At 42.3% G+C, this 22621-nt stretch overlaps 3 protein-coding genes across 3 annotated transcripts; 2 read left to right on the plus strand and 1 right to left on the minus strand.

Moving 5' to 3' along the window:
* Positions 1–1678: 1678 nt before the first annotated feature.
* On the minus strand, positions 1679–6869 carry Bfra_000411 (putative abc transporter protein; the record flags this gene model as incomplete). Its single annotated transcript, XM_037330857.1, has 14 exons — positions 1679–1705; positions 1779–2347; positions 2398–2458; positions 2509–2690; positions 2746–2863; positions 3018–4666; positions 4750–5135; positions 5241–5259; positions 5312–5527; positions 5616–5959; positions 6367–6454; positions 6506–6533; positions 6595–6672; positions 6729–6869. 14 exons carry the CDS (start codon positions 6867–6869, stop codon positions 1679–1681), a joined length of 3906 nt encoding a protein of 1301 aa, XP_037197190.1.
* A 7468-nt stretch (positions 6870–14337) lies between these two features.
* On the plus strand, positions 14338–14836 carry Bfra_000412 (uncharacterized protein; the record flags this gene model as incomplete). Its single annotated transcript, XM_037330858.1, has 2 exons — positions 14338–14466; positions 14744–14836. The coding sequence occupies 2 exons, from the start codon at positions 14338–14340 to the stop codon at positions 14834–14836; spliced, it is 222 nt and encodes a 73-aa protein (XP_037197191.1).
* A 3185-nt stretch (positions 14837–18021) lies between these two features.
* On the plus strand, positions 18022–19221 carry Bfra_000413 (putative vegetative cell wall protein gp1 protein; the record flags this gene model as incomplete). Its single annotated transcript, XM_037330859.1, has 1 exon — positions 18022–19221. The coding sequence occupies one exon, from the start codon at positions 18022–18024 to the stop codon at positions 19219–19221; it is 1200 nt and encodes a 399-aa protein (XP_037197192.1).
* Between the last annotated feature and the right edge of the window lie 3400 nt (positions 19222–22621).

The following is a 22621-nucleotide window of genomic DNA, read 5'->3' on the forward strand; positions in this document are numbered from 1 at the left end:
GATTTCGTCAATCGGAAATCGTCGTTGTGTATCTTATCCAAATTCGTTATCAATTGTGTTCTTAAGGTTTGACGATTCGCAATGGTAAGTTTGTTTAAGTTTGATGCTCTAGATGATTGAACTAAGGAGGGGATGGGGACGCAGATGATAGCTTGTGATAGTCCAAGATCTGGCTCCTTTAGATAAAATTTAGAGATTGCGTTTCTTTAGCTAGGTAGAAAAGTAGAAGTGGAGAGGTAGCGTAGCCGTGGTGAATTGTGGTAGACTGTGGACAATAGACCACAAGATGGGGCGGGCTGTAATTTTAATTAAGAGGCTGGAGAAAGGCGCCAAATGGAAAACAATCGGGGATCAAGCGAATCTCGACTTTGATTTTAGTGATGTTTAGTGGTGTACCGCTGGGTAATCCTTGATTGAACGCCACAAGTAATGTTGATCTTTAAAATGATTTTTTCATTCAGCTGAAGTTTGATTTCTTGATACGAGATTCATGGGTTGTCAAGTCAACATGGGGAGAGAGAGAGAGAGAGAGAGAAAAAAAAGAATATATCAATTCAAATGATCGTTGATAGAGTGAATCGTTATTGCGGCTTTTGCTCTTGTTATCGTCGTTGTCGTTGTCGTTGTAGTCGTCGTCGTCATAACACAAAAGAGAGAATCGTCGTGATGAAGTGAAATCGAAGGAAAACTACCAAGTACTGTATAAGTATGGTAGTAAGTAAGTAGTCTTTCTTTTGAGATGGAGTCTGTCTCTCATTTCTTACTACAACCTTTCCATCCCTTTAGAGCTACATTGTTGTCGGTGGGTTTCCCTCGATGGATCCCCAAGGAGACCCCGATTATTTACAGTTTTTAACGTTTGAGGGCGGTGAATATCAAAGCCTCTCATTGAGTTCTTCACCTTACATGAGAGATACTCTTGGGTGATTGGATTCGGAGTTCGAGATGGCGAACTTGCTTCTTACCTGTAGGTTGAGTCAAGTTGCATTTGTTCCATTCAAGCTGAAATATTCACCCCATCAATCAATCAATCAATCAATCTTTGCTTCCAATCTCCCTCCAATACATGTTCAAAGCCATTGCAAGTAGCAACTATCCGACCCATTCTTTTCTACCCGGCGCCAGTGATGCATCTCTACCAAATGTGGCAATCACCTCTCTTTCCTCCCCACCATATTGGACCAGCCAAAGCTCCTCCCTCGTGCAGTGAGTTAAGTGCACGGTATGTAAAATAGTGGATAGCGTGGGTCAAAATCACGACTCGGTGTACTCTTTTATTGAACCTCAGATTCACGATAACCTCTCAAGTACCTCTCAGTTACCTACTCAATTTCAACACCATCAACCAAGAACCAGCCAATTTAAAATCTTACAATCAACTATAAAAAAGTCCCTCCAAAGTCGGAACGTATAAGAAACCATGAATTGGATATGATCTACATCTACGTGTCAGTTTATGCACAGGATGCACAAAATATGCACTGCAATATTACCGAGCTCAAAATGCCAGCTCATAGGTTGATGAACGTGTGAGAGGATTCTAGATTATACATCGTGATTGTACAGTATTTAAGTGGACTTCATTTGTCCTCTACCCACTCGTATAGTTGGAAATTAATACTTCTAATGCAAAATAGTTGAGCTGAGAGATATGTTTTGCCTCCTGCGGTTTTGCTGTTTATCGGTCGAGTGCTTGAGATTGACACTGAGATTTGTAAGTACAGTGAAGTTTGAATGGGCTTGAGGCGAAAGAATTTGAAGAGCATTTGAGGACTTACCATTTGATAATATACACCTTTCTTTCGTAACAACGCTGCATGATCTCCCACTTCCAATACCCTGCCTTCACCCAACACAAAAATCACATCTGCATTCTGCACAGTGGCTAGTCGATGGGCTACGACAACCATTGTCCTACCTGTCGCCGCCCGTTCAAATGCTGCTTGTACGAGCCTCTCGCTCTCAGAATCTAGACTAGATGTCGCTTCATCAAGAAGAAGGATCTTGGGATTGCGAATGAGCGCACGAGCTATTGATATCCGTTGTTTTTGTCCTCCTGAGAGAGCAACTCCCTTGGTACCGACATTGGTATTGTAACCATCAGGGAGTGACATGATAAAGTCGTGAATTTCGGCATCACGACAGACTTTATGGAGGGTTTCTTCTGGAGTCGACTCATCGACACCCAAATATATGTTCTCTTTGATGGTACCTTCAAACAAGGTAGGCTCCTGTGCTACGAGCGAGATCATTTTTCGGTATTCTCGAATATCAAGTTCAGAGATGTCGGCGTCGTTGCATAATATCTTACCCTTCTGAACATCATAGAATCTTTCAAGGAGACTGACTAATATCTGATTTAGTAAACTATCTTTCATATGACAAATGTAAAATTACCAATTGATGTTTTTCCACAGCCTGAAGGTCCAACCAGCGCAGCAAATTGGCCTTTCTTAATCTATGATGGTCAGCATCCCGTTCATCAACTATACTACAGATTTGACTTACCGTAATACTCAAACCAGTAAATATTGGAACATCACGAGTAGGATACTTGAACCAGACATCTTTCAATTCTATCTTCACCCCGCCCTCTATATTCTGGATTTGCGACGCTGAATTTCCAGTTACTTTTGCCGGTAGTCTAAAACTCAATATTCTGTTTGCTGCTGCCGACGCTTGTGCCATATCTACCGCGAGGTTAGTAACGAAGAACAGAAGGAAGTTTATCAACGGAGTACTAACTAGGGCCAAAACTCAGGAGACTTCCAGCGCTCTCGGCACCGTTTATGATAGCAATATAGACCACAAAAAAGTTGATTGGACCATATTCTCTTGAAGCAAGGAGGGTGCCACCATACCACTAAAAGGCAACTCATATTAGCTTAGGGCTCGGATCAATTTGGATTGCAGTACAACAAGAAGATTTTCTTAGATCTAAGGATCATTTCATGCATTTAACCCCCAAACTCGGATGATAACGTCATAGCACCCTGGAATATGATAAATAAACTCACAAATGCTAAAGCCATACACCCCAGTCCCAGACTATCGCTAGCGGCGAAGACAATCGATGAATATCTGCTTTTCTTGGCGTGGCCCTTTACATGCCACTTCAGCAGCTCCTCGTAACGGGTGCAAATCATATCCTCCAAGGTCAACGAGGTGACTGTTCGAAATGCAGAGATTGCTTCGGCCGCAAATTTAGAACTTTCAGCAAAGACTGCTTGGTTCATCCTCTCAAATTGAATCTCGTAGCGAATGCGATAAAAACTGCCACAAATCAACAGAGGAAGGGCGACGAAGGCCACCACGCAAGTCAGCTTCCAGCCAAACACAAAAGCGATGATGATGCAACCAGTAATATTACAAATCGCCGTCAGCACCATGGCCATATTAATGCCAAGTAGTTGTTGAAGTTGTGTTGGATCATTGGCGACACGACCAGTAAGTTCACCACTAGAGTTTTCCTCTGCGTCAAAAAAGGCAATCGGCTTATGTAAAATACTCTCAAAGTACTCTTGGCGGTATGTGGAAGTGATATGACCAGATATTATGGTCGATGAATAACCCATAATGAACCAAGCTACACCAGCACCCAAGCCAAGAATGAAGAACATCAAAGCGTAGTGTTCTGTGGCAGCCTTGAGTCTGGGTCCGGTCAATGAAAACACTGAAATGATTTGTGCAAATAGATAGGCTTGAATAGGATAGGCTGCGCCGGCAGCTATAGCACCTATCACAAGCATCAAGTACCATTGCGATCGAGCGCGTTGCTCATACAGGAAAAGTCCGAGACTTCTGACGAGACCCTTAGGTTTGTATGCCACTGCTTCTTCTTGCTCCTTTTCCTTTTCCGCTGCACTCATTTCCCGTATCAATGGATCCACTGTCTCCACCAAATTAGAGCCCTCTTGATAAACATCCCCTAAAGATAACTGTTGGGCATTAACGAGAGCACTATATGCGCCGTCCGGATTAGAAAGTAATCCCTCGTGAGTTCCCTCTTCGACAAGTTTTCCCTTCTTCAAGACCACAATCTTGTCAGCCTTTTTTATTGTTGAAAGTCTGTGAGCAATCGTGATAGTTGTTCTGCCCTCGCTCACTTTATCTAAGGCTGCCTGAACAATCTGCTCTCCTCTTACATCAATTGCACTAGTAGCTTCGTCTAATATCAAGATTTTTGGTCGCTTGATGATACTCCTAGCGATGGCCAATCTTTGCCTTTGTCCGCCGCTTAACTTGATGCCAGCATCGCCAACTTGTGTGTCATATCCCAAGGGCAGTTTAGTGATATACTCATCAGCGAAAGCTTCTTTACAAGCCTCTATAACAAGCTTCCTCTTCATTTCGGCATTTTCGAGCTCCCATTCTGAACCAATTAAACCATATTCAACATTTTTGGCTATCGTATCATTGAATATAAACGGCTCTTGTTGTACAAGACCAATTTGTGTTCGCCACCATCTGAGGTCGAGGGATCTCAACTCGTTATTTCCACATGCAATGATACCAGATAGAGCAACTGGATCCTGTTTCTCGTCGTACTCCTCGGGAGTATTTGGCCGTTCTTCTTCTTTCTTTTTGTCTTTCTTCTCGTCTTTCATAGCGCTTGGAGGTATCACTATCCGTTGCTCCTCGAGATTGTACCATCTTTCTAAGAGACCTAGTCGTAGGTCGTCAATAGTTACTCATGCAAAAAGCGCAAAATATCGGGGAATCGAATCCAACAATGAAAGATACACATACCTACGATAGTACTCTTGCCAGAACCAGATGCTCCCACGATAGCCGTGATTTTACCAGATTCAAACCTCATCGATAAATCATCGAGAACTTTGACATGGGGTCTGCTCGGATAGGCAAAAGTAACGGAGTTGAGAGTGATGTCTTCACGGGCTGATACCTCAGGTTCTTTGAGCCCACTAGTATCGGGCCTAGGCGTGTCGATTACCGCGAAAAAGTCTGTGGCTGCTGTAGCTGCTTTACCAGCAGCCATGATGGGTGCAGCCGTTTGACTCACTGCCATTGCAACCATCACCACGGACATCAATACAATTAGTATAGTCCCAACATTTTCCAGGTGGCCTTCTGAGAAGAGCCGAAAGCCGAACCAAAAGCATAATGCCATTGTACTGGTATCAATGATTAGTTTGATGTTGGCGCATGCGAATAGATGAAAATTGATTGAGAAGATAAACACTAATCCGAGTCAAATCATTGAGGAATCAAATACTTACGCGTAGATAGCAAACATGACTGAATGATTGTTAGCAAGCAAATAAGAAATAATCCCATCGGGAACACATACGTGGTGAAAATTGAACACCGACCCAAGGACTCATCTTCAATGTTCGCTTTCGAGATTCTTCAACCCATCCAGCATATTTTTTCGCAGTCCGATCTTCAGAACCACATGCTACAATCATTCGTATTGACCCAAGAACTTCACCTGCAACTCCAGAGGCTTTCTCGTCGGCATGCTCGATATTTTTAGACATCTTCATGACAATTGGTATAATGGTTCCTGTTATCATCAGCTTTGGCAAAGTAAGAAGGACAAAGGTGTCAAATGTATAGAGGGAACTCAGTGTAGGAGAAGTGGAAATGCTTACCATAAACTAAAGCAACAAATAGAAGAACTGAGCTAGTTACTAAAGTCAAGGCCCAGCTGTAGGTGAATGCAATAACGATGGCTGTGATTAGCAATGCCAAATATTGTAGAATGGTTCCAAGTTTCTCCGAAATACCCACTTGCAATATATTTGCAGTAGTTGTGATTGTATTCGAAGCTTGCCCACTAGGCAGAGTGTCAAGAACACCAACGGGTAAGCTGAATAATGCTTTTAAGTAATTGAGTCGTAATTTGGCGGATATTCGAAGGCCAACCAAGCGAAATGTGAACATCGAGATATAACTCAGAACCCATCTTGCGATGAACAGGTAAGTAACGAATAAGCTTCGATTAGTTAGTTTGACTTGTACTTCCTACTTACACGTTGTCTTCTATAGTTTGAATCCCAATATGGACAAGCTACATCGAGTTCATTGTGGGCTTCCACTAGTCTAGAATGCACTTCGACGACGATGAGATGTCAATTATTGATAGTCTTTTACCCCTTGAATCCATATGACGAATAGGAAACATTTGGTACATCGAGTTTGCTTCAAGACATCAAAGATCCATGCAACATTGAGAGTTCCGATATCAAATGCGAAGTAAGCTCTATGGTATTGAAAACTCCGAACACTTGCCCGTTTCAAAAATAGTAGTCCATAGATCGTAAAGGAATTTGAGACATCGAACAGAGACGGACACTATGTAGAAAAGATTGGAAGGAACTGGAAGGAAAACGGTGCACGAACGTAAGGTTGTTGATGGTACTGGTGAATTCGGCCTTGGTAGTAGTCGTACCAGGTAAAAAATAGTCTGAAAAATTGCCCACCAGTTTCCCTACCCTTGCTTTTAGTTAATAGTTCTCAATTGGAGTGGACATATATTTACCAAAGACAATGTTCATGAGCGGTAAAGTCTATCAAGATATCAGTCAGTCAAGCAACCTTCAATGAATACCAAGTGCTATGTAAACATACAACTCCAGTCCCAATTTGTGCAAGACAAGCAATGATCAGTACGACCTTATCACCCGTAGTCGAGTATGAAAAAATTCTCTACCAAAATTTATTAGTTTGGTGTAACCATTGTGAGGAACTTGGCTACATGTTACCATAAAATCCTTGAATGATGTCTGGTTCTGAGCTTGACTCGAATATTTATCTTTAACTTCATCGTCGTTACTCTGCGTCGCTGCGTCTCCATCGCTCTGTGTCGCTGGGAAGTTATCGGTGTTGATTTTCTGTTTATCCATGTTGACACTAACTATATCATATCGCAAGCTGAAATAAATGAGGTGTCGCAAGATTTTTCTTTTTAATATAACAGTCGCCAAGAAGTAAAGAAACAAAGAAGGAATGTAGAAATCAAATCAATACGATAAGCATAAGCAGGCAAATTTGGGATTTAAAGAAAAGACCGATGGCTTGAGAAGTGTCAAAATGAAACGATCTTTGATCAAGCGACGTGTTCAAATCCTAGATATGGTTGTCGTCGTCGATGCCTAGAATCCTTAATAAATACAGCTTCTGTTCGTCAGGATACTGGGAGGGGTAAATTAGTGTTTGACTCAATCGAGGTGTACGGCGGGCGGTCTTTTGACGATTTGATGATTGAGAAATTTATCAGAAACGGAAAGAACAGGTTATTATTGTAGATGAGAATATTCACGAAGCAACAAGAAAATACTGAAATTGAAGGGATTACATTTCATCTAAATTACTGCATCGATTTGAGTGTACGTACTTATTTCAAGCCCGCCAAGTGGGCTTGTCTTTTCTCGTTCTCCATCTTACCCCCAGACTTACTACATAGGCGAATACGAAATACGAAATCCGATCCCAATACGGAAATACGCTTCGATTAACCCGAGATGTGGTGTGGAATTTGATGTGTGGTTAGTCATCCAGAGCAGACTGGCTGGACTGGGGAAGACAGATACCTTCAGCTCGATTAATGTCGAGTGTCTTCCTGATCTGTTAGACCCTTTTATATACTATCTAAAGGTTTCTAGCAACAGCACAGACTAACATTTTTAATAGCTAGAATTGGATTTAATGTGTGGTATGAAGTCTACACTAAAGCTAATCCCAATTTTTTCTTGTAGTGTATAAAAGAACCCTTAGATAAAATACTAGAGGGTCTCTCAAGAACCCGAAAGACACCTAGATTGCCTCCAGCTACTTCAACTTCTTTATGCTTACCACTTTCGATTGTAATTTTTTACCTTATATCAATCGCATGTCAATACCATCTGTATTTGATACGCTGTAATATCTTATTCCTTTGTAATTGATCAAGCAGCAACGAGTAAAGCTACTTGGTAATCAATGTCTATGTATATACCACATCACTGCAAACATTCAAGCTAGCAGTCAACTCCGTTACTTCGATTGGATTCTATAAGTTTTGCATAACCAACTGCCAGTACATTGAAGATATTGTTGATGGCTTCACAGAAGTGGTGATAGCTTCGAATGTCAATAGTTAGACGAGAAAGCTCCCTTCCTAGAACTTTGAACGCCACATTTGTACACGCTGAACTAGTTCCATCACGTTCATTTGCTAACAAGAGTCAACATATCTATCCATTGTTTGATACCAATGTACCAGCGGGAACGATCCGTATATTCAGGGCTACTGTTTAGTAACCTAGTAAACACAATCTGATATTAGAAAGCGGGCATGGTGTATCCTCATCACCATACCATATTAACAGCTTTGAATCTCCTAACCTTCTGAACAAGAATACCATTCATCACTTCTTGTCCCACTCACCACCTTCCCAGTACAACTTGACTTGCCTTCGATTTCCTTATTTCCCTAGTAATCCATTGTTCAATATCATCAACCAACTCATCTAAACCACCACCCATCTGCATCCCATACGCTCCTGTTAATTAACCATATCTTCCAGATGTAGGTATTTGCACATATAGTAGTGAGCCTCCCATACTCCCCACATTCATAAACAACATATAAAGCATGGATACCTAAATAAAAAGTATCATACCTCAATATCCCCATCCCAATTGGGAAATACAACAGAAACAAACGGATAAAGAACACGAACAAAAGAAAGAAAAGATAGCATTGACAAAGCAAAGAGAGAAACAATGTCAACAAAGGAAATGTCAAACAAAAAAGACAGCAGCCCAAAAACACAACATCAAGAATGTAATTAAGTATCCCCATTCAAATCCTAAACAACACTCTTTCCCCTCATTCTACAATATAAGTACCCTCCTGCATCCCCATCTCTCCCACCCACCCACTCACTCCATCCAACAAATCCCCCATCCCACCCTAAACCCTACCCAAAACACCCACCCTCCCCCCCCAAAAATGAACACCCTAACTCTCACCCTCCTCATCTGTGGCCTCTGTACCCTCCTCCCTCTGCTCATCCTCATCTTCTGGCTCTGCGGCTGGCGTAACCCATCGCAGAAACACAAAGATGCGGTGAAGATGCAGATGCGCGAGTGGCCGCGCGAGAGATGTAGAGGGGGGAGAGCACCGGAGCAGCTGGAGAGACAGCATGGGTTGTGGGTTTAGATTTTTTTGGTTCTCTCTCGGGGAGTGAGAAGAGAGAGAGAGGGGAGAAGAGGAATGGAGGAGATACTGGATAGGGAGTAAGAATTTCTGGCGGGCTGAAAATTTCGGATGAGAGGTGTGGGTATGATAATAAAGGTTTTTCTTTCTTTTTGGTATTTGTGTTTATGTTGAGGTTTAATTGGGATTTGTCTTGTATGGTGTGTTTATGATGTGTTTATGATGTGTGAGTAGTTAAGAATTTGGTACATCTAGTGATGTGAAGTCAAAGTGATATCCTTAGCTGTCAGTCAATAGGGAACGGCCTGATGGGCCGTTTCAAGAACAAACAATTGATCTGATTAAATCTTTCCTGCAGATGTAAGCCCTCATCTGCTGGTGTATATAACAAGATAGTCAACGCAGTGTATCCAAACATTCTGCCTACAGACTGACGAGGTAAGTTATAAAATGAGATTCTTGCCTCCATCTATTCGCTCCAGACATGTTGATTCACCAAGCCGTACATTCGGAACCTACTACACGGGAGATTTTTGGACACTTTCTCACTATATATCCGGAACAGCAAGACAAGTAATGAGCCCAGCTTTTCATCCAAATATCACTGTGTTTCTGACAGGCAGAATAAGGCCAAAGATCTGATTGATCTTGTATTGAATAGCGGAGAGATCATGAGAATGAAATGAGATACTTGGGTAGGGAGTTAGAAAAGATAGAGACATGAACGGAGTGGAAAGGTTGGAATTTCGAAATGAAGGAGGACCTATAGAAACCTAGAGAGAGATGAAGTACTTTTGATAGGATGAGTGTATAATTACGCTGCAGTAAACTACGGTTAAAAACACCAGTGAAGGTGTCTAAGGTCTCTGGGGAGATATGAAAGCAGAAAGATGAATGGACAGATTTTACCTCTACCCTTGCGTTGACAATTAATAAGTTCACATGTGATATACATGTGCGGAGGTGAAATTTCATTCGTAGACGGGGGATATTCGAGTTGATTCGCAACATGGAATCCAAATTTTTCTTTAAACTACCATGTGTGTCCATCGACAATAACAGAATAAGATAGTTGGTGACCATGCGCCATTAGTCTTTGTCCGTCTCCAACTTTTTTACGTACGACTTACAACGTCGTCAGCAACATCGCTTGACAATTGGATTTGCTTTGCTTCGACTTTACCTCTTTCGACTTGACTTGAGTTTGCCCCGCTCAATCCTGCCTACCTCGTTCTTATAGCCTCCTCCAGGACACTACTCGGCGTTGCCCAACCCAAATTTTTGCAGGAAAGAAATCTTGTTATGATTATCCACATCAAAATTGCCGTCAGACACTGAGCTCCACACACATAGATACATGCGCAATAAGAAGCTCTGGTTAATAATGCCTCCGATATCAGAATACGCATCGCCTTTCACTGGGCTACTGTCAATTGGATGATATTAAAAGGAGTAAACATGACTCATTCCTTCCCATCATGACTCAAAATCGAGTCTTGTCATCCCATAAAGCCGCGTAGCTGAAAACTCTCTCATTCCTTTTGCACAATGCAGGTCAATTTCTGATAGGAATATAAATTTCTTCCTCGTTTTTGATTGAGTATGTACGAAGGAATTGGGTGGAAAGTGGCGTTGTTAGTGAGTAGCGCTAAAGATGTACCGTTCGGCGCTAGCTTACTTGGGTAATGATATTTGTCGATTTTTTCAACCAGTCATCCGACGGTAAAACGATTGAATAGCTCAATCATATTCACGCAGTATTTAAAGATTTAGTGAATAATCCTGGGGCGGAGCGGAATCATGCTTGGGTAAGGGGTCTATTATTTGGGTATGGAGCACGATAGTCCATTGAAATCGCAGTGATCAAGAAGGATTCCGGCTGGCTGAAATTCACCTAAATGGGCGTGTGCTTGCGCTTTCCACTCCAGCACCGAACTATCCGGCTCAACCCAACAGGACGTTGATGTGTAGCTCCTTCCTGGTAGGATGCATGCCTAGACAACACATCACGAGATCGATTTTATGATAGTGGCGAACTTCCTACGGGTCTTTGAAGAGGTCGATGGCGCTGAACAGAAAAATTTCAGCTACATAATAGTCAATATAGCTGTGACTCATTAGCAAAGTGGAAATCCTTAGATGTGGTAAACCGAGATCGCGTAGAAAATGGCAAACTGTTATTGGAGAACCTGAGTATGTTCATTCATCTTCTCGTCGAGCATTTGATCCGGGACCATAAGGATGCAATCCGTGAAAGACCGCCAACGCGAAACTCATTGTACTTCCGAGGTTATTGCCACACTGATGTTGTACGAATCTGATGATGTTTTATCTAGTGTATACACCTAACCTCACCGTTGAAATTGTATTTGTCTATGTGAAGAACCACATGTATGTTCTCGGTCAAAGAGTGGATGCTGTGTATTTGAATTGAATGAGAGAGGTGCGATTCAAGAAATAAGAGTCACGATGATTAGTTCTCAGAACTTACTGATCTCTGAATCCATCGATGATGGGAATCTAGCGGGATTCTCATTGAAATACTGAGTACAGTTCATGTCCACATAGATTCAATCAAACCAACCAAATCTTGCAAAACCACTTTGAATAACATCATGCTGATCTAGTAGTTCTAGAGATGACAGGTATCTCTTAATGTTGTAAAAAGAAAGGAAATATACCCCTCCTTCGTGCGTGATGTCAAACAATCGATTGCTGTACGAAGCAAACCCTCAAAATTTCCGAGATGAATAAAGACACTCCGGTCTCAACTCTGATCCCAACTCGTTCGATAACGGAGATAATTGCAATTGTGAGCACTAACCCAACGGCAACGTGACGTGAGCAAGTACTCTCTAGCACGGGATACCCTCATTTTTGGATACCACCCCGCAATGTGAATCTCGCTTGATTAATTCGGTTGGACCGGTGGAACCCGCCCCTCATTTCTTCCTACCACAAAACAAGTTTGGCTGTTTGCCTTTTGACCGATCGATAGGGCGGGATGACAGACCAATCCACCTGACTAGATTGTGATAGTGACTGTGATAGTGATAACCAGCAGTAAATCAACCGACGAAAGAGCAATATCAGCAAACCCGTGAAGATCTTCTATTATATTCAGAGGCTGGTTTATATGAGGCTTATTAAGGAATTAAGAGTCATCAACCATTTGTCTCGAAATCTCGACCTCAATTTCAGAAGCAAACCATTTGCCTTGTCTCGCCCGGCCACCCGTTTATTTGTATCCACGGATTGAGGCTGAACAAAATTCGGATAAGATGAGTCAAAAAAGACATGAAACGCGGATACCCTATAATCCGAGGGCACTCCTCCTATTGTATCACCTATCATATTGTTTGGCCCCCAAAATAGCGAAAAATTGACCCAAAGTATGATTTGTGTGGTAGGAAATGTCTCATGAGGCTGACACTTCAAGCTCCTAAAGTTGCGCAATAACTTTCATTGGCTGCGTCTTTGTGACTCTCAATGCGCCTCTTGAATCCGATGACCCTTTCGAGGTCCAGAATTTGCGCCCACACGTATAAACTGCCCAAACGGCTACAGCAGGTAAAAATTTCTTTTTGGGCAGAAATGAAATTCTATCGTCATACCCACCAATTAACATATTTTTTCCTTCTTTGCGGCAAATGTGAAAATTAATCTCTTTGCTTTATAGAATGTCTGGCTGCTTGAGAAACTGGAGGGGAAGATGGATGCTTTTTTTTGCATTCTGGACTTTTTAGACGTCCAGTACGTCATTCAACATACATATTGGGCCTTCCGTTGTACGACACGTGTGCATAGACCGCCTTATACAGTGTGTGGGAAGAAGCCTTATATGTATGGAAAATTGAAAATTGATGCTATCGATGCAAGTGAGAAAGACTTTTTCTCCTTGAGCAGTAGGCCAACAATTCGGGTACAGGCAGCTAAGAGATTCAGCCAATGTGTGTACATACAGTACTTTAGAGTACATCTCAACGGGAAGCGGCACAAGGGTATGTTCTCGCTGCTTGATCCTGTACAACGTTGGTTTCCGCACACAAGGATTCTCTAAACGAATAAGATCTGAGAATATGCAGATGAATAAAAGAGAGCTCCAGCCACTCATGATTCAGAAGTACAGAAGCAGAGAGCCTTTTGATGCATAACAGTAAGGGAGTCGATCAAGTAGTGAAAATAAGAAGATATGATAGAGACGGTGAAGCAAAGTTTGCATCAAACTGACTCAAATAGATGAAGATTCGCACACCGAAAGTCTGGATGAAAACTCTGCAAAAATCAATAAGCCCAAGAAGCAGGGCTTGAGACGCAATGGTAGAAAGAATCGGAATATAATCAAAGAATTGATGGGTATCACCGCTGTCGCATTATATGTTTTTGTTGGTGGATGATTGTGGAGGGTTGGGAAGTTAAGAGGGGTAGGAATTTTATGGACGAAGTAATGATAAGTCTCACCATGCATTGATAAGTATCAGATCACGTAGGAAGGTAAACGATTGATTTTTAATGATTTAATGACGGCCAAGAGAAGTCACCGGCGTGTACTCAATATAGCAACATAAACATTACATACCTACGACTCCCCCTAGTGTTTATTAATTATTACTTTCTAGTTAATGTTGTGGCACTTGCACTTTGCACTTGCACTTGCACTTGCATTCGTCTTTCATTAGGGTTAGGTCTAATTTTTAATGCCCTTTAATGCCTGTGTACATTATGAACGATGAACAGTTCTATGCAGGAAGAACCCGCCGCCGTGGGAATTTTCAATTCATGATTGTCCGTTCCAGGGCTCATTTGATGTTTAGGTCCGGCAACTCTGCAGGTAAAATGCATGACAAAAGCATGTTGATATGCATCACTACTTTAGCATCACTACTTTAACATCACTACTTTAGTATGAATCTTTTCTTTTTCTTGCCCATTTCCCATGAACTTACAACCCTGCGCTTAATTTGTGATCCCCTCTTTCTGTTGTTAAACTGTTCTAACCATCTACAACCCTTTTATTCGGATCTGTGTACCTCACCCAAGTTGAAGATGAAGTAAAAGCCAATCAATCACACTGGAATTGAAGAAATTTCCTCTTTGGCAGTGATACGAGTACGAACATTCTCTCTCTCTCTCTCTCTCTCTCAGTCATCGACAGCGTGTGATTAATTGGAATGGCATGGTACTACGATGGTGGTAGTATCCTTCAATCATTCCGTGACATCCAAAGCAGTTCAAACCTTCGTATGGTAGGTAATAGGTATCCTCCGCATCATGGTTTGGGTGGAAAGAAAGGCCGAGTCGTAAGTTCTCAGGGTACACATCAGGATTTTGATTGGAGGAATGATAAATAAAATTGACTTTCCTGGCTGCCCTGGCTTTCCTGGCTCTTTTGGCTCTTTCTCACTCTACCACTCCTCAAGGTTTAATTCGATATCGATTAATTTATAGACGGGTCCCGCCCCCTCAAAACCCTGTTTAATACCACTACTGTACATATCATTCCAAGAAACCCGGAGACGAAGAGCAGCGAACCCATATTGATGAACATGGAGGAAATGGACGAGATGACAAGAACAGTTGGGATTATATTCTAGTCCTGAATTGTTCATTGTATTACCAGAAGCGGAGGGTGGTGAGCAGGTGAACGTGAGCGTGAATGCCTACCTATGAACACGCTTTTCCATGTGATATCCCGAAGGAAAAGTCCGGATATGTCCACTTACATTCAAATACTACGTAGGTAATGGGAACTTGTTCTTCGAGACTTGCAATAATGTAGGTAGTGAGGAAAGAGGATGGACGGGGTAACCTTCAACAAATACTTTGATGCTCCTAGCAATTCCGCATATGTATTTCTCTTACTGTAGATAGTAACACAACCATTCATTCAAAACATCGATAACCTCAAATCCCCCTCGAGTTTCCTGCCCAACATCTGACTTAAAGGGGCCCCTCTTTATTGTAGTAATTGTATTGAACCTGCATGCATGTAAGTGCAATCCACACATCCATACATCCACACATCCATACACCCATACACCCATACCATCCATACCGCACATCCTCGTATTGTACCAAGGAGTCTTTCCCTCCTGTATGTACATCCATCCACATCCAGTCGATTCCCTCGGACCCTATCAGCCTTCCGGAGTATGGAAATATCGGTGTAACTTTTACCTGATTGTCTTGAATTGATTCACTACGCGTACGTCCATAGGGTTCCCTAAGTGTGGCCAGCGTCAAGGTCGTGCGCAAAGCTCAAAGCTCACAGCTCACAGCTCACAGCATCGACCAGCGATTTGATTCTACCCCCTCATCTTATCAGCTGCTGACCTTTGACTCGACCCATTTGTCTCTTCCTTGAGCAATCCTTCAGTCAATATACCTACCTGGTAGGTTCCTAGTAGGCAATATTGAGATCTTCATAATCGAAAAGTCGATATCAACTATTACAAATCGCCCAATCAAATTTGCCACGCTGAGAAGAACGGATGAAAGAACACACAATACATGGCCTGAAAAGCAATCGCATTCACCCCAATATATCCACCACCACCATCGCCATCGCCATCGCCATCGCCATCACCCACAAGTCTCCTCTCATGCTGAGAACCCTTGAACGAGGACACCTTTGAAAGATCCAGATAATATCACATTCTGTACATCAAGCTTTACCTGCACACTACATAGCTACTTTATTGTACTCGATCAATCAGAAATCTCCAAACCAATCACATTCATCCCAACCTCGTTTTTCCCAAGGTTTCCCAAGGTTTCCCAACATTCAATTTCGTTCAATTTCCTAGATCCTTGAAGCTTCGTTACTATCCACAATTTCGATCTTCGGTTTCTCCGCTATTCACTTTACGGTATCGCGAGAAGCCGCGGCAACTAAACGACTTCTTCCCCGTTGAACCGTTGATATATTTCCTGGCGTCTGGGTACCTTGATCCCAAAACAAATTGAAGCTACGAAGATCTGTGCGTGGAGTAATTCCATGCCGGCGTGTCATAGAAGGTCTCCAAGCTTCGAATTCTTGTTCTTTTTAGAGTTTCTTTTTTTCGAATAGTGCAATCCACATTGTCTCTCTTCAATTTCGCTAGAAGGGACTTTTCCCTGAGATAAGACGACTCTGCCGGGCACAGACTGCTTCCATCCCGCTCAAGAGTCAAGCCAGACACTCCGAATCCAAATCTCTATCAACTTTTCGCCCCAGGGCTTCCTTCACACACGACGCGCACGATTGCCGATTGCGATAAAGGGTTGTTCTAGACAATCCCCGAACTTAATTCGCACATTCTCAACCCAATTTGAAAATAATTCCATCAAAATTCTCTGATTCGTCAAACGTCTATTCCTCCGAAAGTACCAAGAAGGGTCGAAAGGGCGTTTGTCATAGTGGGCAGCACACAACACACGAGATCAACAATACTGCGCAACATAATCAATAGCAACGAGAATATTGGGAAAAGTTTGCAGGAAGTTAGGAAGACGTTTCGAGTTGTATCTTTTTTGACATTCTAGGTACCTAGGTATGTGATGTGATTAACTACTTTCTTTCCATCATTCTCCATCCATTACCTACCGACCACACAGTACAAACCATCTGTGCCTATCTGTTGTACTCGTATTCATACTCACACTCATCACCATCACACCTTACCAATCAATCTCCTCACTCTCCTCATCATTATCAACATACATCCACTCCGTTCCACCAATATCTATCTCATCATCATTGTTCCTCGTACTCCAGCTTTCTTCGGTTGTATCAGTATTACTCACAGTTGCTATCTTTATCTGTTGAATCCACTCATCGATTCATCATCATCCACTATTCAGCATCCATCACTTCACTTGGAAAGTGGCATCCGTCCAATTAATCTCTCGAGAACAATAAAAAGCACAGCACAGCACAGCCTTTTCTTTATTTATTTTTTCCTTTTCTTGTTTTTCCTCTCGACGGAGGACTCATCGCCTCCCCCTTGAATCGATTATTTTATCAGTACACAATCGCATTCCTTTCCAAGCTCGTTGAAGGAAATCAAGATATTTTTAATACTAATTCTGGTCTAGGATGAATTTCTGAATTTCTGAATTTATAAATTAATTCATTAATTAGTTTTTTTATTACTAGGATATTCCTGTTCACCCTTGTGGCTGATGAATGAGCACACGAACCTTGCACTGCACATTTTCGGGTAGAGTTGGGTTTGTGTGTTGGCTGCAGAGAGGAAAGAAAAAAATAATTTCGCTATCCCTGGCTAAGAACCATACTAGGCTCATACACACAATTCCTACCCACCCTTAACCAAAATTATCCGCGCACACATCTAATTCATATTAAAATACACGAACTCCCCCAACCTCTTACAATCTTCTTCTCGATCGAATTTCTACTCGAATAAATTTTGAGAGAAAGAGAGAGAGAGAAAAAAAAGGAAGATAGTCTTTTGCCCCCAATCCCAAACGAAACGGAAATACCAAATACACACACACAAACGATTGATAATATCTTTCAAGCTGTCGAACTCTATTCGTCTAGCTTTTACTAGAACATTCGAAGTCGAGATTATTATTTCGACTCCGAACTCTCTTCAAAGATATCCTTTTGAAGGAATCAACCGGCAGTTATTGACATGTGTGGATCAACGATAAAGGTCTCTCCTCCTTCTTCTCGTACCGACTACATACCAAGGTGACGGGCTTGTCACATTCTATCGCGTCTTCGATCCATTGGCGCGAAAAACTAGACCTTTCTCGTTTTTCTTCCATTTCCTTTTCAACCCTTTTTCTCTCAGGGTATTCTTTCATCTCTTCTCAAGATTTCATCACAACATACATAATAGGATAACATGTCCTTCTCATATACTACACCTCCCGGCCATCCGGGCGCCGCTTACTACGGCTTCTCGACCAGCGCTTCCCCTTCCCCTGCCGGTTCACCAACTGGATCTCCGGGATACGCTTCTTCACGACACCCATTCCGAACTCACTCTCGACATACAAGTTATGCAGATACTACTACACATAGAGCGTCCGCTACTGAAGCGAGGCCTTTCTCTCCTAGATTTACTTCAAACGGATACTACGCCACTGGTGCTGGTCCAAATGTGAGTCGAAACAAAAGTTCTTGGTCATCACCGCCGCCGCGTCATGAGACGAAGGCTCAGTATTCTTACTCCCACCGAATCCCTCATGGGGGTGCCGAGGACGACGAATATTATGAATATTTAGAAGATGTAGACGGGACAATATATTTGTGCAGAGTGCCTCGTCGATCGGCGGCGCACACAACTTACAAATATAGTAGTCATGGTACTGATGAATATTACAACCAGAGCCCCAAGTATGCTGAAGATCCTGAGTCCCCATACAGACATCGTCGAAACACTTCAACTACAGCTACACCTCAACGACCAGCGACCACTCGACCCGGAGCAACTCGCCCTACGGCCGCTTCAACTCGGACCAAACCTCAACCACCCCCGGAAAAGGCCACTGAAGCCGATGCGCGCAGACACCACATCCCAGCCGGATACTCTTTGAAGAATTGGGATCCTACCGAAGAACCCATCATGCTCCTCGGCAGTGTTTTCGATGCCAACAGTCTTGGCAAGTGGATCTACGATTGGACTGTCTACCACCATGGTCCTGCCACCCCACTATCCGACATGGCCGGTGAACTCTGGCTATTACTCATCCAATTAGCAGGCAAGGTCAAGCGTGCAGAAGAGTGCATGCCACGCATTCGACAACCAGATAATAGAGAAATGGTCGACGATTTCATCGAGTCTGGAGAACGCTTGACAGACAAGTTAAAGAAACTCCTCAAGGCATGCGAAGCACCTATGTTGAAGGCGGGTCGAAGCGGAACCAAGTCCGCAACAACACAACTCGGCAAGAACGCCGGTACCGAATTTGTTGACTCTATCTTTGGACGCGACAGACAACTTGAACATACTGAGAAGTTCATGGCATCAGTTCGATTATGGAACATGCGATTTGACGCCAACTGCGAAGAAATCCTCCGCAAGCCTGGTCAACATGCTTAAATACACTATACACATGTTTAAATACATTAAACAACAAACAAAAAAATATCATGGATCCGTATACAAACGGATTAGAAGGAGGGAGTTTGTTTATTTCTTCCATCATCTCGATTTCTTACGAATCAAACGATACCCATGAGACCATTATGAATGTGTTCTCATTTGTTTTACGGGGCAGTCATTGTAAGATAAAAAGGATGCTTTACAAAGGGAGGCGCAAGCCAAAACTTTCCGGTTCAGTCAGGCATTGGGCGGGGTTTTTTTTTTCTAAAAGATTACATTTGCATGTTGGACAAGGCATGTTTATTACGGCGGATTGGGAAAAAGTTTACGCATTTTCCATCGGCATTGGAGATTGTTAATTAAAGGGATGTAGCTTGATGGATGGATGGAAGGATTGATTTGTTTGATTTTTATTTCTAAGATTATCACGGTTGTTCAAAGATATGCGGCGGGATTTTTTTTACGCATTTATGGGAAAGGGAAATGGATTGGTAGGGTTCAATGGCGATGGCAAATTTGTAATAGTAGTTTTTAGTAGCTCGACGGGGCATGGTTGCTTGCTGGCTTTGGCGTTTGCCCATCACACGGCACGGAGATGATTTCGAGAGATCGCATCGTCTGGATATACCCTTCATATACTTCTGTTTGAGTTTTAGCTTTGTCAATCATCGGCTGCCACGAATAGTTTCAATTCATGGAAAGGACATTTTCTCTTCTTCACATTCGCGTCGCTTTGAAATTTATGTGTATATGCATGATTTGATAAGTTTCTGAATGTTGTATACACTTGAGCGCATGGTGACTAATCTCCGATCTCTGATCTCTGCTTGTACGAGCCCCCTCTCACGTAAGGTACCAAAACTGACTCATGCATGCACTCGCAAAGATTTTTGGGGGTAGATGACTTCATTTTCGATGCAGATGTAGACCAGTTATGCACGTGTCATGTATGTATGTACATCACTTCGCCCCTTGGCCCTTGGGTTTCAAAATAGAAACAGTGAATACAGGCTACCTACCTCTCGCTACCGCAATTAATGTCTAACGTTTAAAAAGGAATGATGGAGATGAAGGCGTAGGGAGCTAGTGGGTAGCTAGTAGGTAGGTAGGTAGGTAGGTAGGAGGGAGGGAGGGATATTCGTATTGGAATCGTGTTGGAATATGTCTGTAGTATTTGTTTTATTCTCTTGAGATTTGAGATTTGAGATTTGAGATTTGAGATTTGAGATTTGAGATTTGAGATTTGAGATTTGAGATTTGAGATTTGAGATTTGAGATTTGAGATTTGAGATTTGAGATTTGAGGCTGAGAGGGTAGGAAGGGAATGCGTAGATGGATGAGGGAGGTTAGAGTGTGTTTTGGATGGGGATGGAGAAGGGGATGGAAGTGATTAGCGAGTTTTGATATTGATATTGATATAGAGATAGAGATGGAGATGGAGATGAAAATCGATGGATCTGCGATGTGAATGCGAATGCACGGCGGGAAATGGAGAGGAGAGGAGAGGGGAGGGGAGGAGAGGGAAGGGAGAGTAGGATAGTATGTGTGAAAATTTCGGGAGTGAGTAGATAATTATATAGTAGATTTTATACTCTTTTTGGTTAGTGGGGTTATGTTTTATTTTTATTTTTATTTTTATTTTATTGTTTATTTTATTTTTTATCTTTAGGGGGGGTTGAGTTGAGTTGTGGTGTGGTGTGGTGTTGGTATGTATGTGTGAGTGAGTGAGGAAAATCAAATCGAATAGGAATTAGAATCTTGAGATGAAATTGGCTAGATGCTTGGATGCTTGGAACTGGAATGGCTTGCTGGATGGTGGGATTTATTGTGAGATGCTTGTTTGATGTGGGAAGTGAATGAATGGGGTTGGGTTCGTGTTGCCATGCGATATGATATGATATGCAATGCGGATGTGCGTAATTGTGAGTTTTTATTGGAAGGGTGGTTATATGATGGAAAGGGGGAGGGTGGATAGAGGATAGAGGATATGGTTTGGAGAGGAGGGGAAGAGATGAGGACATTGTGGAATGCAGGGGGTGGAAAATCGGTGAGATGGATGGATGGATGGATGAATGTATGAATGATTCTTTTCGCTTAATTATTAGTTACGGTACTGGAATATTGAATGTATGCTGCGCTGCATGGTATTGAATTTATGGTGTTGTATCGATCAGATTTGTTTGGATTGGTTCGATGTTCGATGTTCAATAGTCAATTACATCACATACAGTTCGATGTTTCATATGTTATGAGCATGCAGATAGATAGATAAATAGCTACTAGGTATTTAAGAAGGTCTAGAACTAGAAACCAGTTCTTTTTTCTCTACTTTTCCTTTCTTTTCTGACCGTGTAGATTTATTTGTGACTAGACTAGACAATACATACATACGTACGTACTACATACATTGGATACAATTACACTGCCCTAAATGCAGCTCGGAGAGAAAACACGGCGATGGGTTGGGAGTCGAACAAATCACCTTCGTATAGTCTTTCCAACCAAATCCCAAATCCCAATTTCGTCCTAGTCTTTTCTGTTTTTTTTTTCATTTTACCCAGATCCGGTAGTGTTCCCATCACATGTAGCTGCGAGGCTGCCCATTTGTGACCACCTTCTCGGAAAAGGGTGTGGTGTGGTATGGTGTGGTGCACTATCTATCTGTCGCTCACCATTCCACACAGCATCTCTTGGGAAATGATTCATTTTGGCGTCCCTCCATCTTCTTACAGTCAGCGGAGTTGGCTTCACATTCGTTGGAATAATATATCCATATATATGACGACCCCACCCACCTTGTAAGCGCAACTAGCCATATACTGGGTGAGGATGGTATCACCAATATCACCTAAGATTTACCTCTTCGCAGATTTAGATCACTTGTGTGAAAAATAAAATTTCAATCTTGGGAAAATGATAGGTGGACTGGGTATGATTGTCTTCCCCCTTTTGAGATTGTATTACTATGATGCAGTGTTCTGTCCCCAAAATGATGTGTGCTCCCCCCTGACTCGCCGCTTGCGTTCTGGGAATGCGGATGCAATGATAATTGAAAATGTAAATGTTGTGAACCATTTTTTGGGGCCTTCCATGCTCGGACTGACTATTACTATCGTAGAGCACGAGCATTATTTGTGCGAATGTATTTTTATGAGATGATTTCAAGATGTCAATACGCCAGATTAGAGTATTTGATGTTGATGTTGATGTTGATGCTGATGTAGCGCTTAAAGCTAGATAGTGGGATATGGTATGAATCATCGATGCCCGAGCAGTTGGGTTGGCGCTTGATGAATGATCTATATCTCTAGATAAGGGCTGAGCAAAAGTACCGAAACCAAGCGTGGACAACCGTTATAATGCTTTCAGCTGTCGCGGTTAGATAATGATATGATTG

Source organism: Botrytis fragariae, assembly GCF_013461495.1.
Source record: "Botrytis fragariae strain BVB16 chromosome Unknown tig00000001, whole genome shotgun sequence".
NCBI classification, from domain to species: domain Eukaryota; kingdom Fungi; phylum Ascomycota; class Leotiomycetes; order Helotiales; family Sclerotiniaceae; genus Botrytis; species Botrytis fragariae.